The sequence below is a fragment of the Coregonus lavaretus genome (genome assembly GCF_964263955.1).
Source record: "Coregonus lavaretus genome assembly, chromosome: 15".
NCBI classification, from domain to species: Eukaryota; Metazoa; Chordata; class Actinopteri; order Salmoniformes; family Salmonidae; genus Coregonus; species Coregonus lavaretus.
In genome coordinates, this window is record NC_140002.1 from 50,540,854 (window position 1) to 50,554,024 (window position 13,171).

The window sequence follows — 13,171 nt, forward strand, 5'->3', positions numbered from 1 at the left end:
TGTTGGAAGGTGAACCTTCGCCCCAGTCTGAGGTCTTGAGTGCTCTGGAACAGGTTTTCATCAAGGATCTCTCTGTACTTTGCTCCGTTCATCTTTCCCTCAATCCTGACTATTGTCCCAGTCCCTGCCGCTGAAAAACATCCCCACAGCATGATGCTGCCACCACCATGCTTCACAGTAGGGATGGTGCCAGGTTTTCTCCAGACGTGACGTTTGGCATTCAGGCCAAAGAGTTCAATCTTGGTTTCATCAGACCACATAATCTTGTTTCTCATGGTCTGAGTCTTTAGGTGCCTTTTGGGAAACTCCAAGTGGGCTTTCATGTGCCTTTTACTGAGGAGTGGCTTCCGTCTGGCCACTCTACCATAAAGGCCTGATTGGTGGAGTGCTGCAGAGATGGTTGTCCTTCTGGAAAGTTCTCCCATCTCCACAGAGGAACTCTATCAGAGTGACCATCGGGTTCTTGGTCACCTCCCTGACCAAGGCCCTTCTCCCCCGATTGCTCAGTTTGGCCGGGAGGCCAGCTCTAGGAAGAGTCTTGGTGATTCCATACTTCTTCCATTTAAGAATGATGGAGGCCATTTGGGACCTTCAATGCTGCAGAATTTTTTTTGTACCCAACATTCAGAGACTTGTCCCGAAGCCACTCCTGCATTGTCTTGGCTGTGTGCTTAGGGTCATTGTCCTGTTGGAAGGTGAACCTTCGCCCCAGTCTGAGGTCTTGAGTGCTCTGGAACAGGTTTTCATCAAGGATCTCTCTGTACTTTGCTCCGTTCATCTTTCCCTCAATCCTGACTATTGTCCCAGTCCCTGCCGCTGAAAAACATCCCCACAGCATGATGCTGCCACCACCATGCTTCACAGTAGGGATGGTGCCAGGTTTTCTCCAGACGTGACGTTTGGCATTCAGGCCAAAGAGTTCAATCTTGGTTTCATCAGACCACAGAATCTTGTTTCTCATGGTCTGAGTCTTTAGGTGCCTTTTGGGAAACTCCAAGTGGGCTGTCATGTGCCTTTTACTGAGGAGTGGCTTCCGTCTGGCCACTCTACCATAAAGGCCTGATTGGTGGAGTGCTGCAGAGATGGTTGTCCTTCTGGAAAGTTCTCCCATCTCCACAGAGGAACTCTATCAGAGTGACCATCGGGTTCTTGGTCACCTCCCTGACCAAGGCCCTTCTCCCCCGATTGCTCAGTTTGGCCGGGAGGCCAGCTCTAGGAAGAGTCTTGGTGATTCCATACTTCTTCCATTTAAGAATGATGGAGGCCATTTGGGACCTTCAATGCTGCAGAATTTTTTTTGTACCCTTCCCCAGATCTGTGCCTCGACACAATTCTGTCTCGGAGCTCTACAGACAATTCCTTTGACCTCATGGCTTGGTTTTTGCTCTGACATGCACTGTCAACTGTGGGAACTTATATAGACAGGTGTGTGCCTTTCCAAATCATATCAAATCAATTGAATTTACTGCAGGTGGACTCCAATCAAGTTGTAGAAACATCTCAATGATGATCAATGGAAACAGGATGCACCTGATCTCAATTTCGAGTCTCATAGCAAAGGGTCTGAATACTTATGTAAATAAAGTATTTCTGTTTTTTATTTGTAATAAATTAGCAAAAAAAACTTTTCGCTTGGTCATTATGGGGAATTATGTGTAGATTGATTAGGAAAAAAATGTATTTCATCAATTTTAGAATTAAGGCTGTAACGTAACAAAATGTGGAAAAAGTCAAGGGGTCTGAATACTTTCTGAAGGCACTGTAAATGTGGCTATGTATCTTTGCAGCCAATTATGGACAGTGTTGAATAAGTCATACATACGGTCAAGCATTAGATATGAAATGCTCCAGGAATCAAATATAATTTTTGACATTTTAGTATTGTGCACATGCTAGGCAAAGATGGTAGGGGGACTGACCAGACATCATATTTTGTTTATTTAGATGATGGTAGGGATCTTCAGCTAGTAGGCATAAACCACCTGAATATTGATATTCATTAGATTTCTCTTGAAGATTGGGTGATTCTGATCAATTAATTGTTATAACAAGAACATTTTCAAACACATAGTACTTGGGAAACATAGATTAGGGGTGGCCAACCCTCCTGGAGAGCAAGCCAGATTTTTTTCCAGCCCTATTTTAAAGAGAGAGTTCACCCAAATTACAAAATACAAAATGTTTGTGTCCTTACCATAAAAGCAGTCTATGGACAAGGAGAGTATGATTTGGTTATCCACTGCCACCAACTATTAATATGAGTATTTCCTGTGCAGAGCCTTGGTGTAGCGGTAACACTCCCCGGCACTTATCACATACTTTTTACCCAAAAAATCCCCCAAAATCTCAAAGTAGGGTTAAGATTAGGGGTTAGGGGAGGGGTTAGCTAACATGCTAAGGAGTTGCTAAAAAGTAATAAGTAGCTGCAAAGTTGCTATTTAGCTAAAATGCTAAAGTGGTCCAAGATGTGATTCAAACGCACAACCTTTGGGCTGCTAGAAGTTTGCGTTATACGCCTACCCATCCTCCCTGACCAAGCTCCCCTCCTTTCGTTTTTGGCTTAAGTAACCATACCATACTGTACGTAACATATTGACTAATTTGAGTGTCCCAGACTTACATTTACTATGTTACGTCTTCGAGGCCAGGCTGAACAGAGTTAGGCTACTCATATCAGCATGTTGACTATCTAATGCTATAGCCGATAGAATGAAATTATCCCTCCCTTATACACAACTGTGCTGTCATCAACACAGGATGACTCAGGAGTATAAAAGATAAAATAGTTGTGAATAGTGCCATTCGTTTACAATATAAACATTTATGTTATTTTGGGGGGCGTGTTTGTAACATCCACCCATCCATCACCTCTTGTAGAATGTCCCGTGAGCAGAAGGCAGTGGATCGTGCCAGGAAAGCTTTCCTCACCGGGAGGTCGAAGCCCTTAGAACACCGGATCCGCCAGCTGAAGAACCTCCAGAGATTCCTCTTGGAGAGAGAGAAGGAGATAGCTGAGGCCATCAAGAAAGACCTGAACAAGGTAGAGAGACAAACAGACAGACAGACAGAGCGTGAGTGAGAGAGGAGTGTGTGTGTGTGTGTGTGTGTGTGTGTGTGTGTGTGTGTGTGTGTGTGTGTGTGTGTGTGTGTGTGTGTGTGTGTGTGTGTGTGTGTGCGTGCGAGTATGTGCAGAAATGTATGTGTGTGTTTATGACTGTGCAGTGTATGTTTGTACACGCACAAGTGTGTCTGTATGCATGTATCTATCCTCATCTTTCTCCATATCCATCTTCTATCCTCCATTCATCCAGAGTGAGGCAGGCACCCAGCTGTATGAGACACTGGGCCTGGAAGGGGAGATTATCCTGGCAGTGAAGAAGCTGGCGGAGTGGGTTGCTCCCCGGCCTGTTGAGAAGAACCTCCTGACCATCTCAGACACTGTCTACATCCAGCCTGAACCACTGGGAGTGGTGCTCATCATAGGAGCATGGAACTACCCCTGGGCCGTCACCATACAGCCGCTTATAGGGGCTATCGCTGCAGGTAGGGAGGAGTGGGGGGGTTGGGTAGTGTGTGTGTGTGTGTGTGTGTGTGTGTGTGTGTGTGTGTGTGTGTGTGTGTGTGTGTGTGTGTGTGTGTGTGTGAGACCTACCCCCAGACCATTCATCCATCTCTGCTTCTCTCAGGCCAGGTCCTTTTAATCAGTATTACACAGTATACCTCTCAGCTGCTTACCTATCCCTCCATCTTTCCCCCTTCCAAGATGGCCACCAGTGAATGTACTTCTGAATTATTCACGTTGTCAGTTTTAAAAGCCTCTTTCCAACGATCACTCTGTTGTTTTGTATACTAGCAGCACCACAGTAAACACCTGAGGGGTATACTACAAAGCAGGATCAATGAGCCAGCTAACTTTGATAAACAAGCAGAAATAACCACTAATGTTCTGGTTAATTAAGAAAGCTTAACTTAGATATGTGTCTTTGTACTCCCTGACGAAGGCCATGCTGCCGAAACAGGTCAGAGTTTAAAAAATCTTTGTTCCGTTGCACATGCCAAACAAAAAAAGGCATTTTAATTATATGAAGAGTGCATTGGTCCTCCATTCTTTTTGATGACCAATTTATCCCAATTTATGACCAATTTACAACTTATATCTACAAAGACCTAGCATGGTTTCCCTTCCTTCTTTTGTCTACATATGTTTTTGGTTGTTGAGTCAATTAGATGCCCATTTCAAGCTTATCTTTCTAAAAAATTAAAGTTATTTCAGAATTTAGGCATGTTAGCTGGATAATTTATTGATCCGTTCTACTGTGTAATCACAACCCCCTGTGGTATATAAAAAAGAAAAGAAAAAAGAATGTATGTATGTAAGTCGCTCTGGATAAGAGCGTCTGCTAAATGACTAAAATGTAATGTAAATGTGTATTAGTTTAACATCGTGGTCAGCATTTATCATAGTGTTGTGTTGCATTGAATATTGTGCATTAACATTGCTCAGATTCCATTGTATTTAACCAGGGGTCTTTAGTCTTACAAATTGGCAGACAGCGGTGGGTCTATGTAGCATCTATATCTTTGGAGTTTAAACCTCTTAAGGATCAACCCCTTTTTTTTTCAATTTTTGCCTAAAATGACATACCCAAATCTAACTGCCTGTAGCTCAGGACCTGAAGCAAGGATATGCAAATTATTGATACCATTTGAAAGGAAACACTTTGAAGTTTGTGGAAATATGAAATTAATGTAGGAGAATATAACACATTAGATCTGGTAAAAGATAATACAAACCAAAAAAACATGCGTTTTCTATTTATGTTTTTGTTCCATCATCTTTGAAATGCAAGAGAAAGGCCACAATATAATATTGCAGTTTAGGCGCAATTTAGATTTTTGCCACTAGATGGCAGCAGTGTGTGTGCAAGGTTTCAGCTTGATCCAGTGAAGCATTGCAATACTGGACTATTTTGTATCAAGTCTGCCGTAATGTGCCGAATTGGTCAATTGATATATTTTCAAGTACATAACTATAGAGAACATACACACTCCCAGGAATGTCATACATTATGGATCATTAGCTTATACACTAACTTTCACACATCTAGATGGCAGGGTGGGTGTGGAGCCAGTGACAGCAGGGGTTCAAACTGTAGAACCCAGTTCCTACATTTTATCAAACAAAACTATGCTACATTTTATCTCTGGGACCCTTAGGATGACAAATCAGATCAAGATTACTGAATGTAAGTACATTATTTACCTTCAGAGGTGAATGTATCAAACCAGTTGCTGTGATACGTTTTTTGTTGTTGTGCACTCTCCTCAAACAATAGCATGGTATTTTTTCACTGTAATAGCTACTGTAAATTGGACAGTGCAGTTAGATTAACAAGAATTTAAGCTTTCTGCCCATATAAGACATGTCTATGTCCTGGAAAGAGTGCTGTTACTTACAAGAGTCATGCTAATCACATTAGCGCACGTTAGCTCAACCGTCCCGTATACGGGACACCGATCCCATAGAGGTTAAGTGGTTTGGCCCACATCCAATGATCTATATTTCTCTGGTTAAGCCTTCATTGAGACATAACAGATGTAACAAGTTCTCGTTCTGATTGGATTGGTAGTGGAAACACTGTGAGGAAACCTCTTGCCTGGTTATCTTTCATCCTAGTTCCTCCTGGTTCTTGTAATGGATAATATATTTAACAGACATTCAGCATTCAGCCAAGTAAATAGCTGTTGGCATTGAGCTTGGACTGGTATTCATTAATGTGTGTGTTGGCCTGGACTTTATTCTCTAACCCTGCTATCAGTTACCAGAGGCAAGGTTATGGCCGTTCACTCGGTGAGAGGTCTGCCTTTACACACACACCAGTCATCACAGTGGATAGTGGCTGCAGATGGACATATAGTACTGTAATATCATATGTGATAAATATGTTTTGAAGAAGGGTCTATTTCAATTGTTAAATGCACTTAAGAGTGTCTGCTAACTCAGAGTTTCCCAAACTTGGTCCTGGACAGTAGTCCAGGTGTGACAAAACTAGGGACTGTAAGACCTGCCTTGTTGATAGTGCTGTTAAGAAGGTAGAGCAGCGCTTTATTATGGACATACTTCTCCCCATCTTAGCTACTGTTTGTCATGAGAATCTCTAATAGTTACTAAAGCTTTGAATAATTCCCAGAGGGTGTAAGGCTCTGGTTTAATAATGAATTAAACAAATTCTCCAGTCTGCAAGGGATCAGCCATTTTTATTTCAGAGAGCGCTCTGGCGCCAAAAACACACACAGCCCATTTTATATGCGTCCACACAAAGGACTTTGCTCCGCCCACCTTTTGGCGGCCTGTAACTTTCCACAGTATATAATATTTCAGCAGTTTCTAACATCTTCCCTGTTAGTGGTTCTATTTTCTTATAACTCTAACACAGTTTACACATTTATACACTATCGGGGTGGAACACTTTAGTCATTAAAATAAACATACAAATTAATCTATCAATCCACCCTTTCACTAAATGTTTACACCCTCAGGATAAATGTATTTACAAGCATGATTAACCTCAGAGATTAGTTCTATTATCTACTTCCAATCATAGGTCCTCTGTTTGAGATTTTCCCTATGACCTTCACACGTCAGAACCAATACAAGTTTTATCTAATTGCAGATTATCAGGGTCAAAGTCCTCATTATCCACCAAGCCTGGAGGATCGTTTTTCACACCCCACTGGTCAGAGTCCGGAGTCGGTCCATATCTCATCATCTGTTGAGACACTGCATTCTCCAACGCCTTACTCACCAACCCTCGGACACAGGAAATAAGACAACAACCACATAATATAAGCATACCCATGGTTTTCCATTTACCAAACATTTAATCAAACCACCCTATCAAAAATGTATTAACACCTGAGTTCTCAGCCCATTCTTCACTTAGAGCAGTCAATCCTGCAAGAGCTCTGCACCACCCTTTTCTGACAGCAACATATCTAGAGCCAACCTATTTTGCCAAGTCATGAGCGAGGTGGCAGATAATTGATCTGAGATTCCCCTCACTGCATCTCTAGTCTGGTTCACAAACCGTTGTTGGCTGTAATATATATAATTAATCCAATCCACATTTTTATTGATTGTTACCCACCCAAAAGAACGTTGTAGTAAATCCTTCCCCTACTTGATTCATAGCTTTGTATTCATCCGGTAACCCCCTTGGTATCCCAATTGTATCCATCCAAATAAGGCTATTCTCCTTCTGGTCAAAACTCCTACTACGTCTGTTTAACCCTTTCCTTGGTTTCCAGTCACTAATTCTAACTGGCTGAACCAGTACAACCGGGGCGCAGGTACCTACCCACCCTTTTGGCCTTGTCTGCCTTATACGGCCTTTACTGGTACACGCATACCACACATCAGTTACAGGGGCTGTAAGGTTCAGAATTCTCTCCTGTGCTTCCGAACCTAAGTCAGTCACATTACTATTACTACTATTTCCAATTGACCATTCATGATATCTTTGTTTCTCTTTACCCCCCATCGGGATGTCCAGTCCCGCCCGGTCTCATATCCCGTCCCCAAGTGTGTTTAAACACTTGAGTCCAGGAACAATCCGCCGTGGGGCCCGAACACAAATATGGTGGGGTATTGTTCCAGTCTGTTGCTTGTTGACATGTACCCCACCCGTTGGCTATGTCCCTAACCCTTATTTTGAATCCTACAGTCTGCCCTTCTCTGACTCCTATTTTGTAGGTCACTTGTCCTTGACGGTCGGTATGTCGGGTCGTTTCTCTTTTACTTCTTAACAATGGTAAGGTCATAGCATAATTGGTGCGGGGTGGTGGTGGATCTTGACATATCAGGACCATTGCCGAGACTATGATGCAGCTCAGGGTTACCCATATTCCCAAAAACCGCCAACCCTCTCCTGCCCTTAGTCTTTCTGCTTGGTACCACCCCATACTCACACCCTAAGAACACACTACAGTGATGATAGGGGCCTCATGTAGCTCAGTTGGAGGAGCATGGCGCTTGCAATGCCAGGATTGTGGGTTCGATTCCCACGGGGGCCAGTATGAAAAATGTATGCACTCACTAACTGTAAGTCGCTCTGGATAAGAGCGTCTGCTAAATGACTAAAATGTCAAATGTAAAACAGGTCGGGGTAGGAGATCTTTGTTATCAGAGGTGATCCCCGGACCCTATTGGTTCAGTTCTTCTCTCTAACGCTGCGTGTGTTCAGTGGTGCTTGTATGTGTTCTTACCTTATTGCAGTGGGTAACGTGGACCCAGGTTGCTCTTTCTGCTATTCTAATGGCAAAGGCGGTGACCAATATAACCTGATAGGGCCCTTCCCAACAGGGCTGCTTCCAGTCTTTCTTCTTTAGGGACTGGATCCACACCAGTCACCTGGTTGGATAGAGTGGGTCACCTTCTCCTTTAGTTCACCTGTGGGGCACAAAACCTTTGACATACGGGTGTGGTTAATAAACAACCTCCTCATGTGTTCTGCTAACGTGTCTTCTACTTCTATGTCTGCCTGTTCTAGTCTGCCTAACTCGGTCATTCTATATGGTCTCCCAAAAACGTTTTCAAAGGGGGATAACCCTTCTTTATCTGGAGTTATCCTAATCGTCATTAATACTATCGGTAGACATTGTACTATAGACTGTATCCAAATAAATAAATACATTATTTAAGTATCTAGTCCTCTCCTCCATCTAGTTATCTTTAATCCTACCATCTACCATTATCCCCCCTGTTGACACATGCCTCTGCCCATGTGTTAATATTGCCACATATCTAAACAATCAGTTAGGTAATATTGGTAAATTATCCTTAGTAATACAATCAATCAATCCCTTATCTTGTAAAAACACTCATGTTTAGTTTAAACTCTGTTCAACCCCGGCTCTCCCGGGCTTGACCTGAAGACTGATGGTTGGACATGACAGGTCCATACTTAAATCTTTCAAACATACACACACACAGTGAAATGACCCAATTCAGTTATTTGCCTAGCAACAAAGAATTCTAACTCTATGTTCGTGATTAACCCAGTTTTATCTCATAGTCCACTAAAAAAAAACTCCCTCATCAAAAGCTAAGACTGTTTGGGAAGTGAGCAACCTTTTTTTACCTCTATGAATTGTTCCTTGGCTGCCATTGTCTTCCCATAGATAAGATTACTTTATTTACCAGTATGCAGTGCATAATAGGGTACCCACGCTCTACAGTAGTTTATCATTCCCAAAAAGTTCATCATTTGTTTCTTGTTTAACGGTTTTGGTGCTCCAAGAATAGCAGTTTTCCTGGATGAGTTTAACGTTCGCCCCTCCTGAGTTATGGTATGTCCTAAGTAAATCACCTCGCTCTGCCAGAGTTGAAGTTTTCTTTTGCTAACTTTGTGTCCCTGTTCTGCCATAAAGGTTAACAATTGGAGTGTATCTTTCTTACATCCCTCTTGAGTGGGATTAGCCAATAGAATATAATCTACATAAATTAAAATTTGGCTTCCTTCCTGAGGTTCAAACTTTTCCAAATTCCTGGTTATAGCCTGGCTCTCCCTCCCCGCTCACTACCATGTTATCCAGTACCACATATGCCTTCATACCCCTCTCAGTCTGTGTTTCAGCTACGTTCAACTGAGTCATAGCATCTCTTCCTAGTAGATTAACTGGTCTTAGGCTTGATATCAGTACAGGTATGCATACTTCTCCCCCTGAATTTCCATGTTGTAAAGTCACAGGAGCTGATAACCGCTCTATAGATTGATGGCCTGAGGCAGAGCGTACTATGATTTTTTCCCCCATTAATCCTAATCCCTTCGGGCCTGTCGACTGCACAGATCGCTGTGCGACATGCCCGTGTACACAAGAATGTACTTTCCCCCCCCCCCCAAAACTGTTAAGGTGAGGTATGGTTTCTGTTCTTGCTGCAGAGCTAATTCAATTGTTGCCAATTCAAAAACCTCACACGTATCGTTCTGTATTTTGTCTTGGCATTTATTCCTTAACTCATCCTTTTTTGTCTATATCTGGACAGCTAGTCCCTATCCTAAATTCTCCTACCTAGATTTCTAGTATTACTATCATCCTGGTCTCATTACTGAATCAATGACATAGGTAATAGCTGTTTCGCATTAGATTGTGCCTTTTTCTGATAATGTTATTACTGCAGCCTATTGCATTAATTTTGTTTCAAATACCAACTTGTTGTTCAACAAATTTAGAACCTACATAAAGTTGGTGCTATCCCATCAGCATAATAGCTAAAGCTACTTGCAATCCACTGGTCCACGTAATGAAAACAAATTATCATTTTATAATTCACCAATTATTTGCATACACCACTGGTGTTACGCAACCTATAGAATAAAGTAATAGCAATTAGAATTTGTCAAATAAATGTTTTCAATTCAACTATTCAGACTTCTGCTTCAAATCTCTTACAGCTTGATCCAGTCAAGCAAGTACGACTCTCTTTTACCCGCGAACTAGAACCATCAATTATTTTCCTTTGTTCTCAATTCAAATCATTGTCACAGCTCTATCGCAATTTCCAGTCCGCTATTCCATTTCTGTAACTATCCTTTCTGATTAGGCTCTAATTAATAAAAACAAATACTTGCTATCGTTGACAAGCATACATTTAACTATATTCTCAGTAATTTTTTAACTATCAACTCATTCGGCAACACAAAAAAGAACTTTCTTCCTCCCCCCACTATTCCTGTTGCATAAGTGAGTCGTTCAATTTGAACCCTGCAAACTACTACATCCCAGTCTTACATCCCAAAATCAACACTGACTGTTTATTTTTTTACACAACACATAACCATAGTTGAACTATAATCAGAAAATCTAGATTTTAGTCTTATTCCTATCACATGATTTATGTACTGTCTCTCACCCCCCTTTACAGTAAACTGTAAAAAAAAATCCTACTGCAGTTTCAAAATATCAATCCCCCCAAAATCCATGAATAAAAATTACTGACCTTATCCTTGCAGCTGGGATATACATTTTGTGATCTCGTCACCGTTTCTGTCGTCTAACAGTTTTGCCACCGGCCTGTAAAGAACCCCCAATCTCAGTGGCCAGGTCTTAGTCTATACGGATGTATTATCCGCACATGCACGATTTTTGGTGTCCCCCGGAACGACGGATTTTGAGATCCGGCTCGAAGGACCAATTGTCATGAGAATTTCTATCTCTAATAGTTACTAAAGCTTTGAATAATTCCCAGAGGGTGTAAGGCTCTGGTTTAATAATGAATGAAACAAATTCTCCAGTCTGCAAGGGATCAGCCATTTTTATTTCAGAGAGCGCTCTGGCGCCAAAAACACACACAGCCCATTTTATATGCGTCCACACAAAGGACTTTGCTCCGCCCACCTTTTGGCGGCCTGTAAATTTCCACAGTATAGAATGTTCCAGCAGTTTCTAACATCTTCCCTGTTAGTGGTTCTATTTTCTTATAACTCTAACACAGTTTACACATTTATACACTATCGGGGTGGAACACTTTAGTAATTAAAATAAACATACAAATTCATCTATCACTGTTGTATCAATATGTTTTGACCATGACAGTTTACAATCTAGGGTTACTCCAAGCAGTTTAGTCATCTCAACTTGCTCAATTTCCACATTATTTATTACAAGATTTAGTTGAGGTTTAGGGTTTAGTGAATGATTTGTCCCAAATACAATGCTTTTTGTTTCAGAAATACTTAGGACTAACTTATTCCTTGCCACCCACTCTGAAACTAACTGCAACTCTTTGTTAAGTGTTGCAGTCATTTCAGTCGCTATAGTAGCTGACATGTATAGTGAGGAGTCATCCGCATACATAGACACTCTGGCTTTACTCAAAGCCAGTGGCATGTCATTAGTAAAGACTGAAAAAAGTAATGGGCCTAGCCAGCTGCCCTGGGGAATTCTTGATTCTACCTGGATTATGTTGGAGAGGCTTCCATTAAAGAACACCCTCTGTGTTCTGTTAGACAAGTAACTCTGTATCCACAATATAGCAGGTGGAGTAAAGCCATAACACAATGTCAAACGCCGCACTGAAGTCTAACAAAACAGCCCCCACAATCTTTTTATCATCAATTTCTCTCAGCCAATCATTAGTCATTTGTGTAAGTGCTGTGCTTATTGAATGTCCTTCTCTATAAGCATTCTGAAAGTTTGTTGTCAATTTGTTTACTGTAAAATAGCATTGTATCTGGTCAAACACAATTTTTTCCAATAGTTTACTAAGGGTTGGTAACAGGCTAATTGGTCGGCTATTTGAGCCAGTAAAGGGGGCTTTACTATTCTTAGGTAGCTGAATGACTTTTGCTTCCCTCCAAGCCTGGGGGCACACACTTTCTAGTAGGCTTAAATTGAAAATATGGCAAATAGGAGTGGCGATATCGTCCGCTATTATCCTCAGTAATTTTCCATCCAAGTTGTCAGACCCCGTTGGCTTGTCATTGTTGATAGACAACAATAATATTTTCACCTTTTCCACACTCACTTTACATAATTCAATATTACAATGCTTGTCTTTCATAATTTGGTCAGATATACTTGGATGTGTAGTGTCAGCAATTGTTGCTGGCATGTCATGCCTAAATTTGCTAATCTTGCCATTTGAAAAAATAATTTAGTAGTACTGGCAATATCAGTTGGTTTTGTGATGAATGAGCCATCTGATTCAATGAATGATGGAGCTGAGTTTCCCTCTTTTCCCAAAATGTCATTTAATGTGCTCCAAAGCATTTTACTATCATTCTTTATGTCATTTATCTTTGTTTCATAGTGCAGTTTCTTCTTCTTTTTATTCAGTTCAGTCACATGATTTCTCAATTTGCAATATCTTTGCCAATCGGTTGTGCAGCCAGACTTATTTGCCATTCCTTTTGCCTCATCCCTCTCAACCACACATTTTTTCAATTCCTCATCAATCCACGGGGATTTAACAGTTTTTACAGTCATTTTCTTAAATGGGTGCATGCTTATTAGTAACTGGAATAAGCAATTTCATAAATGTGTCAAGTGCAGTGTCTGTTTGCTCCTCATTACACACCACGGACCAACACATATTCTTTACATGAACAACATAGGAATCACTACAAAACTTATTGTATGACCTCTTATACACAATATATAACTTATTGTA

The 13,171-nt window shown here is 41.3% G+C and overlaps 1 protein-coding gene across 1 annotated transcript in view; it reads left to right on the forward strand.

The window, feature by feature from the left end:
• Window positions 1-13,171, forward strand: part of LOC311142552 (aldehyde dehydrogenase family 3 member A2-like) — a 29,941-nt gene that overhangs the window by 1,813 nt on the left and 14,957 nt on the right. The window contains exons 2-3 of the mRNA XM_084178230.1: window positions 2,878-3,040; window positions 3,312-3,543. Coding sequence (XP_084034356.1) covers window positions 2,879-3,040; window positions 3,312-3,543 — 394 coding nt within the window. The 5' untranslated portion in view covers window position 2,878. The remainder of the gene's footprint in view (window positions 1-2,877; window positions 3,041-3,311; window positions 3,544-13,171) is intronic.